At 46.5% G+C, this 25,012-nt stretch overlaps 1 protein-coding gene across 1 annotated transcript in view; it reads right to left on the reverse strand.

The window, feature by feature from the left end:
* Positions 1-25,012, reverse strand: part of LOC115182358 (high affinity cAMP-specific and IBMX-insensitive 3',5'-cyclic phosphodiesterase 8A) — a gene marked incomplete in the record, with an annotated part of 151,612 nt that overhangs the window by 74,589 nt on the left and 52,011 nt on the right. The window contains 1 exon segment of the mRNA XM_029743977.1: positions 3,709-3,765. Coding sequence (XP_029599837.1) covers positions 3,709-3,765 — 57 coding nt within the window.

Here is a 25,012-nt window from a genome sequence, read left to right on the forward strand (position 1 = left end):
CTAACCAGGTGTTCTACACCGCTAGCCAGCACCTCCCCTAACCAGGTGTTCTACTCTGCTAGCCAGCACCTCCCCTAACCAGGTGTTCTACTCTGCTAGCCAGCACCTCCCCTAACCAGGTGTTCTACTCTGCTAGCCAGCACCTCCTCTAACCAGGTGTTCTACTCTGCTTGCCAGCACCTCCCCTAACCAGGTGTTCTTCACCGCTAGCCAGCACCCCTCCTAACCAGCTGTTCTACATCGCTAGCCAGCACCTCCCCTAACCAGGTGTTCTACACCACTAGCCAGCACCCCTCCTAACCAGGTGTTCTACATCGCTAGCCAGCACCTCTCCTAACCAGGTGTTCTACATCGCTAGCCAGCAGCTCTCCTAACCAGGTGTTCTACACCGCTAGCCAACACCTCTCCTAGCCAGGTGTTCTACACCGCTAGCCAGCACCTCTCCTAACCAGGTGTTCTACTCTGCTAGCCAGCACCTCCTCTAACCAGGTGTTCTACTCTGCTAGCCAGCACATCTCCTAACCAGGTGTTCTACATCGCTAGCCAGCAACTCTCCTAACCAGGTGTTCTACTCTGCTAGCCAGCACCTCCCCTAACCAGGTGTTCTACTCTGCTAGCCAGCACCTCTCCTAACCAGGTGTTCTACTCTGCTAGCCAGCACCTCCCCTAACCAGGTGTTCTACTCCACTAGCCAGCACCTCCCCTAACCAGGTGTTCTACTCTGCTAGCCAGCACCTCCCCTAACCAGGTGTTCTACTCTGCTAGCCAGCACCTCCCCTAACCAGGTGTTCTACTCCGCTAGCCAGCACCTCCCTTAACCAGGTGTTCTACATCGCTAGCCAGCACCTCCTCTAACCAGGTCAACAAAGACACGTCTCACACACTAAGGCTAAACATATTACATGGTTTATTGTGTCTGTGCTGACAAAGGGTCTCTATAGTATAAACTATCGCAAATAGTGTGAGTCAATACTATGGGATGGATCAAATCAACCTGCTTCAGCAACGTCTTTGTCCCAAAAAGCACCCTATTCCTTATATACAGTATATACTGCAGGTAATAGGGAGCCATTTGGGACGCACACTTAGTTAGTTGTGAACACGACACACGTCTTACTCTGAACACTTGGAGGAGAGGTTACTTACTCTGAACACTTAGAGGAGAGGTTACTTACTCTGAACACTTGGAGGAGAGGTTACTTACTCTGAACACTTGGAGGAGAGGTTACTTACTCTGAACACTTGGAGGAGAGGTTACTTACTCTGAACACTTGGAGGAGAGGTTACTTACTCTGAACACTTGGAGGAGAGGTTACTTACTCTGAACACTTGGAGGAGAGGTTACTTCCTCTGAACACTTGGAGGAGAGGTTATTTACTCTGAACACTTGGAGGAGAGGTTACTTACTCTGAACACTTAGAGGAGAGGTTACTTACTCTGAACACTTGGAGGAGAGGTTATTTACTCTGAACACTTGAAGGAGAGGTTACTTCCTCTGAACACTTAGAGGAGAGGTTACTTACTCTGAACATTTAGAGGAGAGCTAATTTACTCTGAACACTTATAGGAGATGTTATTTACTCTGAACACTTAGAGGAGAGGTTATTTACTCTGAACACATTACATTTACATCATTTAGCAGACGCTCTTATCCAGAGCGACTTACAAATTGGTGCTCTGAACATTTAGAGGAGAGGTTATTTACTCAACACTTAGAGGAGAGGTTATTTACTCAACACTTATAGGAGAGGTTATTTACTCTGAACACTTAGAGGAGAGATTATTTACTCTGAACATGTAGAGGAGAGGTTATTTACTCAACACTTAGAGGAGAGGTTATTTACTCTGAACACTTAGAGGAGAGGTTACTTTCTCTGAACACTTAGAGGAGAGTTTACTTACTCTGAACACTTAGAGGAGAGGTTGCTCACCCTGAACACTTAGAGGAGAGGTTACTTACTCTGCACACTTAGAGGAGAGGTTACTTCCTTTGAACACTTAGAGGAGAGGTTAGTCCTCTGAACACTTAGAGGAGAGCTAATTTACTCTGAACACTTATAGGAGAGGTTACTTCCTCTGAACACGTAGAGGAGAGGTTATTTACTCAACACTTAGAGGAAAGGTTACTTCCTCTGAACACTTAGAGGAGAGCTAATTTACTCTGAACACTTATAGGAGAGGTTATTTACTCTGAACACTTAGAGGAGAGGTTACTTCCTCTGAACACTTAGAGGAGAGATTATTTACTCTGAACACTTAGAGGAGAGATTATTTACTCTGAACACTTAGAGGAGAGGTTACTGGGTATTTGTTATTGAGTGTTCTGGAACAATGAACAATCTAAGAAAACTAAAACATAAGGACTCCAGGAAGTAAAATCACCTACAGTGAAAGTTACAAAAATTCCTTCTCCCTCCCCTCTCTCGCTGGGTCTCTCTCTCTTCTCCCTTCATCCCTCTCTCTATATTATCCCCCTCACCCCCTCGCTCTCTCTCTGCCCCCTCTCTCTTCCTCCTCTCTCTCCCTCCATCTCCCTCTCTCGTCACCTCACTACTGGATAGTTTAACACTAGACAAAGGAGAGAGCAGAGTTTGAGAGATGTGGTATAATGAGCCATTGACCATCGGTCAGAGAACGTCGGCCTTGCGGTGAAGTCATACACACACACGCACGTGCAAGCATGCCCGCACGCACGAATACACACACACACACAGGCATACACACACACTCACTCATATATAATGTGCATTGTTCATTACAGTATGTCCATAGTGGTTGATGTTTGGCTCTGTTGCCTAGACAACACCAGGGTACGCCACACACAAAGCGCCCATTAACTGTTTTTTTTCTTCTGTTTGAATGTTTGAAAGAGGGATTGTTGTCTTAAAGACACTCAATCATTTTCAAATGGGAGATTATAGGCCTTGTTGTTATGGGGAAAAGCACAAAGTTGACAGTTTCCAATCTGATCAGGGCATTCAACTGAGGTATCAATAGGAACTGTACCTCAGTTCTCAGTCTGACCAGGACATTCAACAGAGGTATCAATAGGAACTGTACCTCAGTTCTCAGTCTGACCAGGACATTCAACAGAGGTATCAATAGGAACTGTACCTCAGTTCTCAGTCTGACCAGGACATTCAACTGAGGTATCAATAGGAACTGTACCTCAGTTCTCAGTCTGACCAGGACATTCAACAGAGGTATCAATAGGAACTGTACCTCAGTTCTCAGTCTGACCAGGACATTCAACTGAGGTATCAATAGGAACTGTACCTCAGTTCTCAGTCTGACCAGGACATTCAACAGAGGTATCAATAGGAACTGTACCTCAGTTCTCAGTCTGACCAGGACATTCAACTGAGGTATCAATAGGAACTGTACCTCAGTTCTCAGTCTGACCAGGACATTCAACAGAGGTATCAATAGGAACTGTACCTCAGTTCTCAGTCTGACCAGGACATTCAACTGAGGTATCAATAGGAACTGTACCTCAGTTCTCAGTCTGATCAGGACATTCAACAGAGGTATCAATAGGAACTGTACCTCAGTTCTCAGTCTGACCAGGACATTCAACAGAGGTATCAATAGGAACTGTACCTCAGTTCTCAGTCTGATCAGGACATTCAACAGAGGTATCAATAGGAACTGTACCTCAGTTCTCAGTCTGACCAGGACATTCAACAGAGGTATCAATAGGATCTGTACCTCAAGATGATCTTCGTATAACCTCATTGGTCCAAACTGCACCTGGGTAAATGTGTTCTGAAACAAAAGGAAGGAGAATGTTTAGACAAACAATAGTTACACAGAACAGGCCTCAAAACACGTCATAGTCCTGACTGACCTTCTGAACTAGGTCCTCAAATACGTTGAGAGAAAATTAAATAATTGAAACTCTGATGAGAGAGTAAAGAGAGATAGAAAGAGAGAGAAAGAGAGAGAGACAGAGATTAAAGAGAGATAGAGAGGAGAGAGAAAGAGAGAGAGTAAAGAGAGATAGAGACAAAGAGTAAAGAGAGATAGAGACAAAGAGTAAAGAAAGAAAGAGAGAGTAGAGAGAGAGAGAGAGAGAGATAGAGAGAGAGTAAAGAAATAGAGAGACGTCAGCACCACAGGTAACTTGCACAGAGCTGTGAATGATCTGAGAGACAAGGCAAGAAGGGCATTCTATCCCATCAAAAGGAACATAAAATTCAACATACCAATTAGGATCTGGCTAAAAATACCTGAATCAGTTATAGAACCCATTGCCCTTTACGGTTGTGAGGTCTGGGGTCCACTCACCAACCAATAATTCACAAAATGGGACAAACACCAAATTGAGACTCTGCATGCAGAATTCTGCAAAAATATCCTCTGTGTACAACGTAAAACACCAAATAATGTATGCAGAGCAGAATCAATACCCGCTAATGATCAAAATCCAGAAAAGAGCCGTTAAATTCTACAACCACCTAAAAGGAAGTGATTCCAAAACCTTCCATAACAAAGCCATCACCTACAGAGAGATGAACCTGGAGAAGAGTCCCCTAAGCAAGCTGGTCCTGGGGCTCTGTTCACAAACATAAACACACCCCACAGAGCCCCAGGACAGCAACACAATTAGACCCAACCAAATCACGAGAAAACAAAAAGATAATTACATGACACATTGGAAAAAATTAACAAAAAAACTGAGCAAACTAGAATGCTATTTGGCCCTAAACAGAGAGTACACAGTGGCAGAATACCTGACCACTGTGACTGACCCAAGGTTAAGGAATGTTTTGAATATGTACAGACTCAGTGAGCATGGCCTTGCTATTGAGAGAGGCCGCTGTAGGCAGACCTGGCTCTCAAGAGAAGACAGGCTATGTGCACACTGCCCACAAAATGAGGTGCAAACTGAGCTGCACTTCCTAACCTTCTGACAAATGTATGACCATTTTAGAGACACATATTTCCCTCAGATTACACAGACTCACAAAGAATTTGAAAACAAATCCAATTTTGATAAACTCCCATATCTACTGGGTGAAATACCACAGTGTGACATCACAGCTGCAAGATTTGTGACCTGTTGCCACAAGAAAAGGTCAACTAGTGAAGAACAAACAACATTGTAAATACAACCCATATTTATGTTTATTTATTTTCCCTTTTGTACTTTCACTATTTGCACATCATTACAACACTGTATATAGACATAATATGACATCTGTAATGTCTTTATTATTTTGGAACTTCTATGAGTGTAATGTTTACTGTTCATTTTTATTGTTTATTTCACTTATGTTATTATCTATTTCACTTGCTTTGGCAATGTTAACTTATGTTTCCCATGCCAATAAAGCCCCTTGAATTGAAATTGAATTGAGAGAGAAAGACAGAGAGCGAGACAGAGACAGCGAGAGAGACAGAAAGAGAGACTGAGAGTAGAGAGAGAGAGAGAAAAAGCGAGAGAGAGAATGAGAGAGTAAAGAAAGCTAGAGAGAGAGAGAGGGAGGGAGAGAGAGAGTGAGTATTTTCTCTCTATTCTTCTGTCTGCAAATAATTTAGCTTCCTTCCTGCTAAGTGGCAGCCCACCTCATGCAGGGGTTAAGTAACCATGGTAACCAAGCCCCTTGTGAGCCACCATCCCTCTAGAATTCCTCTCATTTCTTCCAGTAAACAATCTGTGCACGTGAGACACACACACACACACACACACACTCACGCACACACGCACACACACACACACACACACACACAGAAACACACACACACACACAAACACACATCTCTGAAACACACACAGAGACACAGGCGAAGATGAATTTGTGAAAAAATGGCGTGTGGGCAGCTTTAAATCACTTAGTTTTTGGTAAAAGGTAAGCTGTCAGGAAAACAGAGAGGCACAGGGAAAGATGATTAGAGCCAGGTAGTATTGACGTCACAGAGGAGAGAAGAGTCACTAGGTCCTGGCTGACTGGCTAACTGACTGGCTGACTGGCTGACTGACTGGCTGACTGCTGTAAAGTCTAACAAGAATCCCAATGACATCACAGACGGGTTGCTACAGTGTTGATGCATTCTGTGATAATCTGTTCTTTCTCAGGGAGAGAGGGAGAAACAGAGGAGGAGAGGGTCGGAGGCAAGAGAAAAGGAGAGAGGAGAGAAGGATGGAGAGAGAGAGGGAGGAACAGAGGAGGAGAGAGTCGGAGGAAAGAGGAAAGGAAAGAGGAGAGAAGGATGGAGGGAGACAGGACAGAAGGATGGAGAGAGGCGAGAAGGATGGAGGGAGAGAGGAGAGGAGAGAAGGATGGAGAGAGAGGAGAGAAGGATGGAGAGAGTGAAGAGAAGGATGGAGGGAGAGAGGAACAGAGGAGGAGAGGGTCGGAGGCAAGAGGAAAGGAGAGAGGAGAGAAGGATGGAGAGAGAGGAGAGAAGGATGGAGAGAGAGAGAAGGATGGAGAGAGAGAGAAGAGGATGGAGAGAGAGCAGAGAAGGATGGAGAGAGAGAGAGGAGAGAAGGATGGAGAGAGAGAGGAGAGGATAGAGAGAGAGGAGAGAAGGATGGAGAGAGAGAGGAGAGGATGGAGAGAGAGGAGAGAAGGATGGAGAGAGAGAGAGGAGAGGAGGGAGAGAAGGATGGAGAGAGAGAGGAGAGAAGGGAGAGAGAGGAGAGGATGGAGAGAGAGGAGAGAAGGATGGAGAGAGAGGAGAGAAGGATGGAGAGAGAGAGGAGAGAAGGATGGAGAGAGAGAGGAGAGAAGGATGGAGAGAGAGAGGAGAGGATGGAGAGAGAGGAGAGAAGGATGGAGAGAGAGAGGAGAAGTTTCCCCTCGTGTGCAGACCAGCTCAGTCTAGAACAGGTGACAGGTCATGACGACAGTAAGGTCAGAGAGTGCTGTAATGTACTGTGACCTCATGACATGTTGTCGCTAAAGGTCAACATATAAGAATGTAAACCAACGGTGCATTTCAACTGCCAGACCTGGTTCTGATGACTTTAGACATGTCCGCTCTAATCAACTGATTGCTGGAGTTCTCCAATCCCACATGCCACTTCCTATGGACCAGGAACAAGAAGGAATGCAATGCTTCTCCCTCCTGTAGAAATACTACTGGAAAACTAAATCAGGGGATATGGACCCACACGGACCCATACACACACACACACACACACACACACACACACACACACGGACACACGGACACACGGACACACACACACACACACGGACACACACGGACACACACACACAGTCACACTTGGGAGTTGTGTTGGGGTCAGAGCTCTGACGTACAGAGTTTTGCCATGGGCTCTAGTGGAGACTAGAGGAGCAGAACACAATGCTGTGGCTGGGTGGAGAGAGATGGAGAGAGAAAGGGAGGGAGGGAGGGAGAGAGGTGGGGAGAGAGAGAGAGGGATGGAGAGAGAGAAAGGGATGGAGAGGGAGGGAGGGAGAGAGGGAGAGAGAGAGGGATGGAGAGAGGTGGGGAGAGAGGGATGGATAGAGGGGGGAGAGAGGGGTGGAATAGAGGTGGAGAGAGAGATGAGAAGAGGGAGGGAGAGAGGGATGGATAAAGGGAGGGAGAAAGATAGGAAGAGGGAGGGAGAGAGTGATGGGAAGAGGGGGGAAGAGAAGGATAGAATAGAGGGAGGGAGAGAGAGATGGGCAAAGGGAGGGAGAGAGGGATGGAATAGAGGTTTCCCACTAATTGATGCTGACAGAGCCAGCACAACGACAGGCAGGCAGGGTTGTGTAACTGGAATAGCCTCTTTAATTGATGCTGACAGAGACAGCACAACGACAGGCAGGCAGGGTTGTGTAACTGGAATAGCCTCTTTAATTGATGCTGACAGAGACAGCACAACGACAGGCAGGCAGGGTTATGTAACTGGAATAGCCTCTTTAATTGATGCTGACAGAGACAGCACAACGACAGGCAGGCAGGGTTGTGTAACTGGAATAGCCTCTCTAATTGATGCTGACAGAGACAGCACAACGACAGGCAGGCAGGGTTGTGTAACTGGAATAGCCTCTCTAATTGATGCTGACAGAGACAGCACAACGACAGGCAGGCAGGGTTGTGTAACTGGAATAGCCTCTTTAATTGATGCTGACAGAGACAGCACAACGACAGGCAGGCAGGGTTGTGTAACTGGAATAGCCTCTCTAATTGATGCTGACAGAGACAGCACAACGACAGGCAGGCAGGGTTGTGTAACTGGAATAGCCTCTCTAATTGATGCTGACAGAGACAGCACAACGACAGGCAGGCAGGGTTGTGTAACTGGAATAGCCTCTCTAATTGATGCTGACAGAGACAGCACAACGACAGGCAGGCAGGGTTGTGTAACTGGAATAGCCTCTCTAATTGATGCTGACAGAGACAGCACAACGACAGGCAGGCAGGGTTGTGTAACTGGAATAGCCAGTGTTAGACACACATCAAGCTGGCACCTAAGCAGGGCCAGACAACACTGGGCTAGTGAGGGAGCATGGCCGGCCACTATGGTGTGTGTTCTCTGTTTCGCTCCCTTCTGTTCTGTACCAGTCACACTCACTCACTCACTCACTCACTCACTCACTCACTCACACACTCACACACTCACACACTCACACACTCACACACTCACACACTCACACACTCACACACACACACACACACACACACACACACACACACACACACACACACGCCTAATTTGCACAGGGTTCATGAGCAGCTAAAAGTAAGTGACAGTAAGTACAGATAGTAGCGTTAGTATAAACCCCCTCGCACGGTCCCCGCAGCCGGACAACTTTCTCATGGCTTCTGGAGGGAAACGCTGTAGGAATGCTCAACCGGTGTCGCTTATTCAGCCGACAGAAACTTTCAACCGGTTCCCCATTAAGCGAGTCGGAGTCGGAGGCCGAAACTTCTCTGGTCTCTACTCCTCCCGCTGTGGGGTCTGAGACGCCGAAGGCTCCCACCATTAGCTCTGACAAATTGAAAACCCTAGTCATTGGCGACTCCATTACCCGCAGTATTAGACTTAAAACTAATCATCCAGCGATCATACACTGTTTACCAGGGGGCAGGGCTACCGACGTTAAGGCTAATCTAAAGACGGTGCTGGCTAAAGCTAAAACTGGCGAGTGTAGAGAGTATAGAGATATTGTTATCCACGTCGGCACCAACGATGTTAGGATGAAACAGTCAGAGGTCACCAAGCGCAACATAGCTTCAGCGTGTAAATCAGCTAGAAAGATGTCGGCATCAATTAATTGTCTCTGCCCCCCTCCCTGTAAGTCTCTCAACTCAATCGCTGGTTGAAAACTGTTTTCTGCCCCTCCCAAAAGATAGAATTTGTAGATAATTGGCCCTCTTTCTGGGATTCACCCACAAACAGGACCAAGCCTGGCCTGTTGAGGAGTGACGGACTCCATCCTAGCTGGAGGGGTGCTCTCATCTTATCTACGAACATAGACAGGGCTCTAACTCCTCTAGCTCCACAATGAAATAGGGTGCAGGCCAGGCAGCAGGCTGTTAGCCAGCCTGCCAGCTTAGTGGAGTCTGCCACTAGCACAGTCAGTGTAGTCAGCTCAGCTTTCCCCATTGAGACCGTGTCTGTGCCTCGATCTAGGTTGGGCAAAATTAAAGATGGCGGTGTTCGCTTTAGCAATCTCACTAGTATAAAGACCTCCTCCATCCCTGCCATTATTGAAAGAGATTGTGATACCTCACATCTCAAAATAGGGTTACTTAATGTTAGATCCCTCACTTCAAAGGCAGTTATAGTCAATGAACTAATCACTGATCATAATCTTGATGTGATTGGCCTGACTGAAACATGGCTTAAGCCTGATGAATTTACTGTGTTAAATGAGGCCTCACCCCCTGGTTACACTAGTGACCATATCCCCCGCGCATCCCGCAAAGGCGGAGGTGTTGCTAACATTTATGATAGCAAATTTAAATTTACCCCCAAAAAAACAAAGACGTTTTTGTCTTTTGAGCTTCTAGTCATGAAATCTATGCAGCCTACTCAATCACTTTTTATAGCTACTGTTTAAAGGCCTCCTGGGCCATATGCAGCATTCCTCACTGAGTTCCCTGAATTCCTATCGGACCTTGTAGTCATCGCAGATAATATTGTAATTTTTGGTGACTTTAATATTCACATGGAAAAGTCCACAGACCCACTCCAAAAGGCTTTCGGAGCCATCATCGACTCAGTGGGTTTTGTCCAACATGTCTCTGGACCTACTCACTGCCACAGTCATACTCTGGACCTAGTTTTGTCCTATGGAATAAATGTTGTGGATCTTAATGTTTTTCCTCATAACCCTGGACTATCGGACCACCATTTTATTACGTTCGCAATCGCAACAAATAATCTGCTCAGACCCCAACCAATAAGCATTAAAAGTCGTGCTATAAATTCTCAGACAACCCAAAGATTCCTTGATGCCCTTCCTGACTCCCTCTGCCTACCCAAGGACGTCAGAGGACAAAAATCAGTTAACCACCTAACCGAGGAACTCAATTTAACCTTGCGCAATACCCTAGATGCAGTTGCACCCCTAAAAACATTTGTCATAAGAAACTAGCTCCCTGGTATACAGAAAATACACGAGCTCTGAAGCAAGCTTCCAGAAAATTGGATCGGAAATGGCGCCACACCAAACTGGAAGTCTTCCGACTAGCTTGGAAAGACAGTACCGTGCAGTATCGAAGAGCCATCACTGCTGCTCGATCATCCTATTTTTCCAACTTAATTGAGGAAAATAAGAACAATCCGAAATTTCTTTTTGATACTGTCGCAAAGTTAACTAAAAAGCAGCATTCCCCAAGAGAGGATGGCTCTCACTTCAGCAGTGATGAATTCATGAACTTCTTTGAGGAAAAGATCATGATCATTAGAAAGCAAATTACGGACTCCTCTTTAAATCTGCGTATTCCTCCAAAGCTCCGTTGTCCTGAGTCTGCACAACCCTGCCAGGACCTAGGATCAAGGGAGACACTAAAATGCTTTGGTACTATATCTCTTGACACAATGATGAAAATAATCATGGCCTCTAAACCTTCAAGCTGCATACTGGACCCTATTCCAACTAAACTACTGAAAGAGCTGCTTTCTGTGCTTGGCCCTCCTATGTTGAACATAATAAACGGCTCTCTATCCACCGGATGTGTACCAAACTCACTAAAAGTGGCAGTAATAAAGCCTCTCTTGAAAAAGCCAAATCTTGACCCAGAAATTATAAAAAACTATCGGCCTATATCGAATCTTCCATTCCTCTCAAACATTTTAGAAAAAGCTGTTGCGCAACAACTCACTGCCTTCCTGAAGACAAACAATGTACACGAAATGCTTCAGTCTGGTTTTAGACCCCCATCATAGCACTGAGACTGCACTTGTGAAGGTGGTAAATGACCTTTTAATGACGTCAGACCGAGGTTCTGCGTCTGTCCTCGTGCTCCTAGATCTTAGTGCTGCTTTTGATACCATCGATCACCACATTCTTTTGGAGAGATTGGAAACCCAAATTGGTCTACATGGACAAGTTCTGGCCTGGTTTAGGTCTTATCTGTCGGAAAGATATCAGTTTGTCTCTGTGAATGGTTTGTCCTCTGACAAATCAACTGTAAATTTCGGTGTTCCTCAAGGTTCCGTTTTAGGACCACTATTGTTTTCACTATATATTTTACCTCTTGGAGATGTCATTCGAAAACATAATGTTAAATTTCACTGCTATGCGGACGACACACAGCTGTACATTTCAATGAAACATGGTGAAGCCCCAAAATTGCCCTCGCTAGAAGCCTGTGTCTCAGACATAAGGAAGTGGATGGCTGCAAACCTTCTACTCTTAAACTCGGACAAAACAGAGATGCTTGTTCTAGGTCCCAAGAAACAAAGAGATCTTCTGTTGAATCTGACAATAAATCTGGATGGTTGTACAGTCGTCTCAAATAAAACTGTGAAGGACCTCGGCGTTACTCTGGACCCTGATCTCTCTTTTGAAGAACATATCAAGACTGTTTCAAGGACAGCTTTTTTACATCTATGTAACATTGCAAAAATCAGAAACTTTCTGTCCAAAAATGACGCAGAAAAATTAATCCATGCCTTTGTTACTTCTAGGTTGGACTACTGCAATGCTCTACTTTCCGGCTACCCGGATAAAGCACTAAATAAACTTCAGTTAGTGCTAAAAACGGCTGCTAGAATCCTGACTAGAACCAAAAAATTGGATGATATTACTCCAGTGCTAGCCTCCCTACACTGGCTTCCTGTTAAGGCAAGGGCTGATTTCAAGGTTTTACTGCTAACCTACAAAGCATTACATGGGCTTGCTCCTACCTATCTTTCCGATTTGGTCCTGCCGTACATACCTACACGTACGCTACGGTCACAAGACGCGGGCCTCCTAATTGTTCCTAGAATTTCTAAGCAAACAGCTGGAGGCAGGGCTTTCTCCTACAGAGCTCCATTTTTATGGAATAGTCTGCCTAGCCATGTGAGAGACGCAGACTCAGTCTCAACCTTTAAGTCTTTACTGAAGACATATCTCTTCAGTAGGTCATATGATTAAGTGTAGTCTGGCCCAGGGGTGTGAAGGTGAACGGAAAGGCTGGAGCAACGAACCGCCCTTGCTGTCTCTGCCTGGCCGGTTTCCCCTCTTTCCACTGGGATTCTCTGCCTCTACCCCTATTACGGGGGCTGAGTCACTGGCTTACTGGTGTTCTTCCATGCCGTCCCTGGGAGGGGTGCGTCACTTGAGTGGGTTGAGTCACTGACGTGGTCTTCCTGTCTGGGTTGGTGCCCCCCCTTGGGCTGTGCCGTGGCGGTGATCTTTGTGGGCTATACTTGGCCTTGTCCCGGGATGGTATGTTGGTGGTTGGAGATATCCCTCCAGTGGTGTTGAGGCTGTGCTTTGGCAAAGTGGGTGGGGTTATATCCTACCTGTTTGGCCCTGTCCGGGGGTTTCATCGGATGGGGCCACAGTGTCTCCTGACCCCTCCTGTCTCAGCCTCCAGTATTTATGCTGCAGTAGTTTATGTGTCGGGGGGCTAGGGTCAGTCTGTCACATCTGGAGTATTTCTCTTGTCTTTTCCGGTGTCCTGTGTGAATTTAAATATACTCTCTCTAATTCTCTCTTTCTCTTTCTTTCTTTCTCTCTCTCGGAGGACCTGAGCCCTAGGACCATGCCTCAGGACTACCTGGCTTGATGACTCCATGCTGTCCCCAGGTCACCTGGCCGTGCTGCTGCTCCAGTTCAAACTGTTCTGCCTGCAGCTATGGAACCCAGACCTGTTCACCGGACGTGCTACCTGTCCCAGACTTGTTGTCCCAGACCTGCTGGAACCCTGACCTATTCACCGGACGTGCTACCTGTCCCAGACCTGCTGTTTTCAACTCTCTAGAGACAGCAGGAGCGGTAGAGATACTCTCCAAGATCAGCTATGAAAAAGCCAACTGACACTTACTCTTGTGTTGCTGACTTGTTGCCCCCTCGACAACTACTATGATTATTATTATTTGACAATGCTGGTCATTTATGAACATTTGAACATCTAGGCCATGTGCTGTTATAATCTCCACCCGGCACAGCCAGAAGAGGACTGGCCACCCCTCATAGCCTGGTTTCTCTCTAGGTTTCTTCCTAGGTTTTGGCCTTTCTAGGGAGTTTTTCCTAGCCACCGTGCTTCTACACCTGCATTGCTTGCTGTTTGGGGTTTTAGGCTGGGTTTCTGTACAGCACTTTGAGATATCAGCTGATGTAAGAAGGGCTATATAAATAAATTTGATTTGATTTGAGCTCCGTTGAGCTGGTGAGAGAGAGAGAGAGAGAGAGAGAGAGAGAGAGAGAGAGAGAGAGAGAGAGAGAGAAGGGGGAGAGAGGAGAGAGAGAGAGGGGGGGGAGAGAGGAGAGAGAGAAGAGACGGGAGAGAGAGAGGGGGGAGAAAGGAGAGACGGGAGAGAGAGAAGGGGGGAGAGAGAGAGCGCAACATATTCCTCAACGTTTACTATCCCAGTCTACTGTCCCCACATGCTTCAAGATGGCCACCATTGTTCCTGTACCCAGGAAGGCAAAGCTAACTGAACTAAATGACTACCACACCGTAGCACTCACTTCTGTCATCATGAAGTGCTTTGAGAGACTAGTCAAGGATCATTTCACCTCCACCTTACACGCCACCCTAGACCCACTTCAGTTTGCATACCGCCCCAACAGGTCCACAGACGATGCAATCGCCATCACACTGCACACTGCCCTATCCCATCTGGACAAGAGGAATACCTATGTAAGAATGCTGTTCATTGACTACAGCTCAGCATTCAACACCATAGTACCCTCCAAGCTCATCATCAAGCTGGAGGCCCTGGGTCTCAACCCCACCCTGTGCAACTGGGTCCTGGACTTCCTGACGGGCCGCCCCCAGGTGGTGAATGTAGGAAACAACATCTCCACTTCGATGATCCTCAACACTGGGGCCCCACAAGGGTGCGTGCTCAGCACTCTCCTGTACTCCCTGTTCACCCATGACTGTGTGGCCATGTACGCCTCCAACTCAATCATCAAGTTTGCAGACGACACTACAGTGGTAGGCTTGATTACCAACAACGACGAGACGGCATACAGGGAGGAGGTGAGGGCCTTTGGAGTGTGGTGTCAGGAAAACATCCTCTCACTCAACGTCAACAAAACAAAGGAGATGATCATGGACTTCAGGAAACAGCAGAGGGAGCACCCCCCTATCCACATCGACGGGACAGCAGTGGAGAAGGTGAAAAGATTTAAGTTCCTCTGCGTACACATCACTGACAACCTGAAATGGTCCACTCTCACAGACAGTGTTGTGAAGAAGGAGTAACAGTGCATCTTCAACCTCAGGAGGCTGAAGAAATGTGGCTTGTCACCTAAAACCCTCACAAACTTTTACAGATGCACAATTGACAGCATCCTGTTGGGCTATATCACCGTCTGGTATGGCAACTGCTTCACCCACAACCGCAAGGCTCTCCAGAGGGTAGTGAGGTCTGCACAACGCATCACAAGGGGCAAACTACCTTCCCTCCATGACATCTACAGCACCCGATGTAAAAAGAAGGCCAAAAAGATCATCAATGACAACAACCACCCGAGTCACTGTCTGTTCACACCATTATCATCCAGAAGGACAGGTCAGTACAGCTGCATCAAAGCTTGGACTGAGAGAATGAAAAACAGCTTCTATCTGAAGGCCATCAGAATGTTAAACAGCTATCACTAACACAGAGAGGCTGCTACCTACATACAGACTCAAATCATTGGCCACTTTAATAAATTAATCACTAGTCATTTTAATAATGTTTACATATCTTACATTACTCATATCATATGTATATACTGTATTTTATACCATCTATTGCACCTTGCCTATGCCGTTCGGCCATCGCTCATCCATATATTTATATGTACATATTCTTATTCCATCCCTTTAGATTGTGTGTATAAGGTAGTTGTTGTGGAATTGTTAGATTACTTGTTATATATTACTGCACAGTCGGGACTAAAAGCACAAGCATTTCGTTACACTCGCATTAACATCTGCTAACCATGTGTATGTGACCAATAACATCTGCTAACCATGTGTATGTGACCAATAACATCTGCTAACCATGTGTATGTGACCAATAACATCTGTTAACCATGTGTATGTGACCAATAACATCTGTTAACCATGTGTATGTGACCAATAACATCTGTTAACCATGTGTATGTGACCAATAACATCTGCTAACCATGTGTATGTGGCCAATAACATCTGCTAACCATGGGTATGTGACCATTAACATCTGATTTGAATGCTGAAGGGCGGCCTGAGTGAAAACAAACAGACAGTGAAGTTGAAAGTCTAGGGGCTGAAAATGATCTGAACATCCACAATAAACACCATGCAATAAGGAACATAAACATTTAAAAGATAGCCGAAGAACAACCAGGTGGCGAATCGCATCTCTGCATGTCTGGCAGACATATCAGTGTGGATGACGGATCACCACCTCAAGCTGAACCTCGGCAAGACGGAGCTGCTCTTCCTCCCGGGGAAGGACTGCCCGTTCCATGATCTCGCCATCACGGTTGACAACTCCCTTGTGTCCTCCTCCCAGAGTGCTAAGAACCTTGGCGTGATCCTGGACAACACCCTGTCGTTCTCCACTAACATCAAGGCGGTGACCCGATCCTGTAGGTTCATGCTCTACAACATTCGCAGAGTACGACCCTGCCTCACACAGGTAGCGGCGCAGGTCCTAATCCAGGCACTTGTCATCTCCCGTCTGGATTACTGCAACTCGCTGTTGGCTGGGCTCCCTGCCTGTGCCATCAAACCCCTACAACTCATCCAGAACGCCGCAGCCCGTCTGGTGTTCAACCTTCCCAAGTTCTCTCACGTCACCCCGCTCCTCCGCTCTCTCCACTGGCTTCCAGTTGAAGCTCGCATCCGCTACAAGACCATGGTGCTTGCCTACGGAGCTGTGAGGGGAACGGCACCTCCATACCTTCAGGCTCTGATCAGGCCCTACACCCAAACAAGGGCACTGCGTTCATCCACCTCTGGCCTGCTCGCCTCCCTACCTCTGAGGAAGCACAGTTCCCGCTCAGCCCAGTCAAAACTGCTCGCCGCTCTGGCACCCCAATGGTGGAACAAGCTCCCTCACGATGCCAGGACAGCGGAGTCAATCACCACCTTCCGGAGACACCTGAAACCCCACCTCTTTAAGGAATACCTGGGATAGGATAAAGTAATCCTTCTAACCCCCCCCCCTTTAAAATATTTAGATGCACTATTGTAAAGTGGTTGTTCTACTGGATATTATAGGTGAGTGCACCAATTTGTAAGTCGCTCTGGATAAGAGCGTCTGCTAAATGACTTAAATGTAAATGAACAACAACATAACTGACATTCATACATATCAAATGTTGTTTTAGTTTCAGAAAACAAACATTTTGAATTTGAGGTCCTGAATTATTTCCATACTATCAAACAATCTCACTACTGTGAGACAGATTATATCCCATTTCTACAAAGGCAAAAACCTAAAAGAACAACCAGTCAACCGTATAGTACTGTCAGTAGTCCTATACACTATGCAGTATATAGAAGTAGTGCAGACAGTGGAGTTAGTGTTTATGGACTACAGTTAGTCAGCCAGCCAGCCGGACTTTACTATGACACAACCATCAGCCAGTCAGTCAGAGTGGTGTTTCTCTACTCCAGTCAGTCAGAGTGGTGTTTCTCTACTCCAGTCAGTCAGTAAGAGTGGTGTTTCTCTACTCCAGTCAGTCAGAGTGGTGTTTCTCTACTCCAGTCAGTCAGTCAGAGCGGTGTTTCTCTACTCCAGTCAGTCAGAGTGGTGTTTCTCTACTCCAGTCAGTCAGTCAGAGTGGTGTTTCTCTACTCCAGTCAGTCAGAGTGGTGTTTCTCTACTCCAGTCAGTCAGTAAGAGTGGTGTTTCTCTACTCCAGTCAGTCAGTCAGAGCGGTGTTTCTCTACTCCAGTCAGTCAGTCAGAGTGGTGTTTCTCTACTCCAGTCAGTCAGAGTGGTGTTTCTCTACTCCAGTCGGTGAGTAAGAGTGGTGTTTCTCTACTCCAGTCGGTGAGTAAGAGTGGTGTTTCTCTACTCCAGTCAGTCAGAGTGGTGTTTCTCTACTCCAGTCAGTCAGTCAGAGCGGTGTTTCTCTACTCCAGTCAGTCAGTCAGAGCGGTGTTTCTCTACTCCAGTCAGTCAGACAGAGTGGTGTTTCTCTACTCCAGTCAGTCATAGTGGTGTTTCTCTACTCCAGTCAGTCAGTCAGAGCAGTGTTTCTCTACTCCAGTCAGTCAGAGTGGTGTTTCTCTACTCCAGTCAGTCAGAGCGGTGTTTCTCTACTCCAGTCAGTCAGTCAGAGCGGTGTTTCTCTACTCCAGTCAGTCAGAGTGGTGTTTCTCTACTCCAGTCAGTCAGAGTGGTGGTTCTCTACTCCAGTCTGTCAGAGTGGTGTTTCTCTACTCCAGTCAGTCAGTCAGTCAGAGCGGTGTTTCTCTACTCAAGTCAGTCAGAGTGGTGTTTCTCTACTCCAGTCAGTCAGTCAGAGTGGTGTTTCTCTACTCCAGTCAGTCAGAGTGATGTTTCTCTACTCCAGTCAGTCAGAGTGGTGTTTCTCTACTCCAGTCAGTCAGAGTGGTGTTTCTCTACTCAAGTCAGTCAGTCAGAGCTGTGTTTCTCTACTCCAGTCAGTCAGAGTGGTGTTTCTCTACTCCAGTCAGTCAGTCAGAGTGGTGCTTCTCTACTCCAGTCAGTGAGTCAGAGTGGTGTTTCTCTACTCCAGTCAGTCAGAGTGATGTTTCTCTACTCCAGTCAGTCAGAGCGGTGTTTCTCTACTCCAGTCAGTCAGAGTGGTGTTTCTCTACTCCAGTCAGTCAGTCAGTGCGGTGTTTCTCTACTCCAGTCAGTCAGAGTGTTGTTTCTCTACTCCAGCCAGTCAGAGTGGTGTTTCTCTACTCCAGTCAGTCAGAGCGGTGTTTCTCTACTCCAGTCAGTCAGAGTGGTGTTTCTCTACTCCAGTCAGTCAATCAGAGCGGTGTTTCTCTACTCCAGTCAGTCAGAGTGGTGTTTCTCTACTCCAGTCAGTCAGAGCGGTGTTTCTCTACTCCAGTCAGTCAGAGCGGTGTTTCTCTACTCCAGTCAGTCAGAGTAGTGTTTCTCTACTCCAGTCAGTCAGTCAGTGTGGTGTTTCTCTACTCCAGTCAGTCAGAGTGGTGTTTCTCTACTCCAGTCAGTCAGTCAGAGTGGTGTTTCTCTACTCCAGTCAGAACTGTGTTTATCTACTCCAGTCAGTCAGTCAGAGCTGTGTTTCTCTACTCCAGTCAGTCAGAGTGGTGTTTCTCTACTCCAGTCAGTCAGTCAGAGTGGTGTTTCTCTACTCCAGTCAGTCAGTCAGAGCAGTGTTTCTCTACTCCAGTCAGTCAGAGTGGTGTTTCTCTACTCCAGTCAGTCAGTCAGAGCAGTGTTTCTCTACTCCAGTCAGTCAGAGTGGTGTTTCTCTACTCCAGTCAGTCAGAGCGGTGTTTCTCTACTCCAGTCAGTCAGTCAGAGCTGTGTTTCTCTACTCCAGTCAGTCAGAGTAGTGTTTCTCTACTCCAGTCAGTCAGTCAGAGCGGTGTTTCTCTACTCCATGTCAGTCAGAGCGGTGTTTCTCTACTCCAGTCAGTCAGAGCGGTGTTTCTCTACTCCAGTCAGTCAGAGCGGTGTTTCTCTACTCCAGTCAGTCAGAGCGGTGTTTCTCTACTCCAGTCAGTCAGAGTGGTGTTTCTCTACTCCAGTCAGTCATAGTGGTGTTTCTCTACTCCAGTCAGTCAGTCAGAGCTGTGTTTCTCTACTCCAGTCAGTCAGTCAGAGCTGTGTTTCTCTACTCCAGTCAGTCAGTCAGAGCGGTGTTTCTCCTCATGTATGTCCACAGCAGCAGCTGACTGTCTGACACTACATCCTGTATGTACCCCTCCATATCCTCTCCTCTCAACCTCCTATTTCTCATCGCCAGACTCCTCCTCCTCCCTCTCCTCCTTTCCCCTTCTGTAGCCACACATTCACCCAAACAGCCAGCCAGCCACCCAGCCAGCCAATTATCTTACTCCACTCAGCCAGCCAGCCAATTATCCTACTCCACTCAGCCATAGATTCTACTCACTCAGCCAGCAAAATATCCTACTTCACACAGCCAGTCAGCCATATATTCTACTCCACTCCTCCAGCCATATATTCTACTCCACTCAGCCAGCCATATCCTACTTCACTCAGCCAGCCAGCCAGTCAAATATATACTACTCCACTCAGCAAGCCAGCCATATATCCTACTTCACTCAGCCAGTCAGCCATATATCCTACTTCACTCAGCCAGTCAGCCATATATCCTACTTCACTCAGCCAGTCAGCCATATATCCTACTTCACTCAGCCAGCCAGCCATATATCCTACTTCACTCAGCCAGTCAGCCATATATCCTACTTCACTCAGCCAGTCAGCCATATATTCTACTTCACTCAGCCAGCCTGCCATATATCCGACTCCACTCAGCCAGCCAGCCATATATCCTACTTCACTCAGCCAGCCAGCCATATATCATACTTCACTCAGCCAGCCATCCATATATTCTACTTCACTCAGCCAGCCTGCCATATATCCGACTCCACTCAGCCAGCCAGCCATATATCCTACTTCACTCAGCCAGCCAGCCATATATCATACTTCACTCAGCCAGCCATCCATATATTCTACTTCACTCAGCCATATATTCTACTTCACTCAGCCAGCCAGCCATAGATCCTACGCCCCTCAGACAGCCTGCCATATATACTACTCCACTCAGCCAGCCATATATCCCACTTCACTCAGCCAGCCAGCCATATATTCTACTTTACTCAGCCAGCCAGCTAAATATATATTCTACTTCACTCAGCCAGCCAACCATATATTCTACTTCACTCAGCCAGCCAGCCAGCAATACATTCTTCTTCACTCAGCCAGCCTGCCATATATTCTACTTCACTCAGCCAGCCTGCCATATATCCTACTCCACTCAGCCAGCCAGCCATATATCCTACTTCACTCAGCCAGCCAGCCATTTATCGTACTTCACTCAGCCAGCCAGCCATATATTCTACTTCACTCAGCCAGTCAGCCATATATCCTACTTCACTCAGCCAGTCAGCCATATATGCTACTTCACTCTGCCAGTCAGCCATATATCCTACTTCACTCAGCCAGCCAGCCATATATCTTACTTCACTAGGCCAGCCAGCCATATATCCTACTTCACTCATCCAGTCAGCCATATATTCTACTTCACTCAGCCAGTCAGCCATATATCCTACTACAGTACACTACAGTAGCATAGTGTCTTTCCAGTGAAGTGAAAAACAGGAAATTGAATGACATTGTTAGGAGCGTCGGTCTGCGTCAGAACAGAGTAGAGACAGATAGAGAGGGGCAACAGCTTCCTCCTCTAATACAAAGCTGGGAGCTGGACACACTACAGGGAGATTAGGGAATCCTAGGAAGAAACCTAGTGGGAGGGGGGTGTGTGTGTGTTGGCCTATTGCATTGCTGTGCTTGGTTTCTTATGGTGTTATTGTGTTTGGCTGTGAGCATGTATGTGTGTGTGTGTGTTACACAGCCTGTGTGTGTGTGTGTGTGTGTGTGTGTGTGTGTGTGTGTGTGTGTGTGTGTGTGTCTATTGTGGCCTAGCAATGTAGTTCTAATGGAGATCTTCCATTAGGGTTGATGATGGATCAGTGATTAGAGATCAGACCAGTCACAGGTATCTGTGGGACCAGGAAGTAGAGATCAGACCAGTCACAGGTATCTGTGGGACCAAGAAGTGGAGATCAGACCAGTCACAGGTATCTGTGGGACCAGGGAATAGAGATCAGACCAGTCACAGGTATCTGTGGGACCAGGGAATAGAGATCAGACCAGTCACAGGTATCTGTGGGACCAGGGAATAGAGATCAGACCAGTCACAGGTATCTGTGGGACCAGGAAGTAGAGATCAGACCAGTCACAGGTATCTGTGGGACCAGGAAGTAGAGATCAGACCAGTCACAGGTATCTGTGGGACCAGGGAATAGAGATCAGACCAGTCACAGGTATCTGTGGGACCAGGAAGTAGAGATCAGACCAGTCACAGGTATCTGTGGGACCAGGAAGTAGAGATCAGACCAGTCACAGGTATCTGTGGGACCAGGGAATAGAGATCAGACCAGTCACAGGTATCTGTGGGACCAGGAAGTAGAGATCAGACCAGTCACAGGTATCTGTGGAACCAGGAAGTAGAGATCAGACCAGTCACAGGTATCTGTGGGACCAGGGAATAGAGATCAGACCAGTCACAGGTATCTGTGGGACCAGGGAATAGAGACCAGACCAGTCACAGGTGTCTGTGGGACCAGGGAATACGGACAGACAGACAGACAGACAGACAGACAGACAGACAGACAGACAGACAGACAGACAGACAGACAGACAGACAGACAGACAGACAAACACCCTGTACCAGATCACACCAGCGGAGGCCCAAACGGCAGCCTATTTCCTATATAGTGCACTACTTTACACCAGGGCCCTATTCCCTATATAGTGCACAACTATAAACCAGGGCCCTATTCCCTATACAGTGTGAAATCAGAATCAACTAGCTTGGTCAACTCAATGAAATGGCACAGTGTTTCCCCCAGATATATGTATTCTCCGGCGGCGTGGTAGACAAGCCTTGAATCAGTGGAAGCGATAAATGCCAATATTTTGAGTTACAAATGAAATGAATGGAACAGAAATGGGCAGTCATCTGGAACAGTAAGATTCTGACTTCCTGATGGCAGCTAGCCCCCCACCACCCCACCCAGAGAGAGCATGGGGGGGGGGGGTCAGTCAGAGAAACTGCAGCGGTTGCTAGATACTGCTGTGTTGTCCACCTCTAAAAGAATAATCCACTGTGATGTGATGTGGCTTCACATCTGCTGCTGAGCTCACCACAGGAATCAATAACCATGTGGTCAGTCAGCCCACCACTAGCCAGCCTCTGACCAGCGCTTAACTAGTCCCTAAACAGCCTCTGACCAACCCTTAACTAGTCCCTAAACAGCCTCTGACCAACCCTTAACTAGTCCCTAAACAGCCTCTGACCAGCCCTTAAATAGTCCCTAAACAGCCTCTGACCAACCCTTAACTAGTCCCTAAACAGCCTCTGACCAACCCTTAACTAGTCCCTAAACAGCCTCTGACCAACCCTTAACTAGTCCCTAAACAGCCTCTGACCAGCCCTTAAATAGTCCCTAACTAGTCCTCTAATCTGCCCTCACAAACTAACCAACTATTATCTGTAAACCAAGCCTCATGTTTAATCTGTAAACCAAGCCTCCATGTTTAATCTGTAAACCAGGCCTCCATGTTTAATCTGTAAACCGAGCCTCCATGTTTAATCTATAAACCAAGCCTCCATGTTTAATCTGTAAACCAAGCCTCCATGTTTAATCTGTAAACCGAGCCTCCGTGTTTAATCTGTAAACCAAGCCTCCACGTTTAATCTGTAAACCAAGCCTCCATGTTTAATCTGTAAAGCAGGCCTCCACGTTTAATCTGTAAACCAAGCCTCCATGTTTAATCTATAAACCAAGCCTCCATGTTTAATCTGTAAACCAGGCCTCCGTGTTAAATCTGTAAACCAAGCCTCCATGTTTAATCTATAAACCAGGCCTCCGTGTTTAATCTGTAAACCAAGCCTCCATGTTTAATCTATAAACCAAGCCTCCATGTTTAATCTGTAAACCAAGCCTCCATGTTTAATCTGTAAACCGAGCCTCCGTGTTTAATCTGTAAACCAAGCCTCCACGTTTAATCTGTAAACCAAGCCTCCATGTTTAATCTGTAAAGCAGGCCTCCACGTTTAATCTGTAAACCAAGCCTCCATGTTTAATCTATAAACCAAGCCTCCATGTTTAATCTGTAAACCAGGCCTCCGTGTTTAATCTGTAAACCAAGCCTCCATGTTTAATCTATAAACCAGGCCTCCGTGTTTAATCTGTAAACCAAGCCTCCATGTTTAATCTATAAACCAAGCCTCCATGTTTAATCTGTAAACCAAGCCTCCATGTTTAATCTGTAAACCAGGCCTCCGTGTTTAATCTGTAAACCAAGCCTCCATGTTTAATCTATAAACCAAGCCTCCATGTTTAATCTGTAAACCAAGCCTCCATGTTTAATCTATAAACCAAGCCTCCATGTTTAATCTGTAAACCAGGCCTCCATGTTTAATCTGTAAACCAAGCCTCCATGTTTAATCTATAAACCAAGCCTCCATGTTTAATCTGTAAACCAGGCCTCCGTGTTTAATCTGTAAACCAGGACTCCATGTTTTATCTGTAAACCAAGCCTCCATGATTAATCTCTATTTCTCTCTCCCAACACCATAGCAACTTCAGTATGGTGTACTACACTATACCACTGCTACAGTACACAGTCCCATTCAACCATGGTACACTACACTACACTACAGTCCCATCACTACACTATACCACTGCTACAGTACACAGTCCCATTCAACCATGGTTCACTACACTACAGTCCCATCACTACACTATACCACTGCTACAGTACACAGTCCCATTCAACCATGGTTCACTACACTACAGTCCCATCACTACACTATACCACTACTACAGTACACAGTCCCATTCAATCATGGTTCCCTACACTACAGTCCCATCACTACACTATACCACTACTACAGTACACAGTCCCATTCAACCATGGTACACTACACTACACTACAGTCCCATCACTACACTATACCACTGCTACAGTACACAGTCCCATTCAACCATGGTTCACTACACTACAGTCCCATCACTACACTATACCACTGCTACAGTACACAGTCCCATTCAACCATGGTTCACTACACTACACTACACTACAGTCCCATCACTACACTACACTACTGCTACAGTACACAGTCCCATTCAACCATGGTTCACTACACTACACTACAGTCCCATCACTACACTACACCACTGCTACAGTACACAGTCCCATTCAACCATGGTTCACTACACTACAGTCCCATCACTTCACTATACCACTGCTACAGTACACAGTCCCATTCAACCATGGTTCACTACACTACAGTCCCATCACTACACTATACCACTGCTACAGTACACAGTCCCATTCAACCATGGTTCACTACACTACACTACAGTCCCATCACTACACTATACCACTGCTACAGTACACAGTCCCATTCAACCATGGTTCACTACACTACACTACAGTCCCATCACTACACTATACCACTGCTACAGTACACAGTCCCATTCAACCATGGTTCACTACACTACAGTCCCATCACTACACTATACCACTGCTACAGTACACAGTCCCATTCAACCATGGTTCACTACACTACAGTCCCATCACTACACTATACCACTACTACAGTACACAGTCCCATTCAACCATGGTTCACTA

The sequence above is a fragment of the Salmo trutta genome, unplaced genomic scaffold, assembly GCF_901001165.1.
Source record: "Salmo trutta unplaced genomic scaffold, fSalTru1.1, whole genome shotgun sequence".
Classification (NCBI taxonomy): domain Eukaryota; kingdom Metazoa; phylum Chordata; class Actinopteri; order Salmoniformes; family Salmonidae; genus Salmo; species Salmo trutta.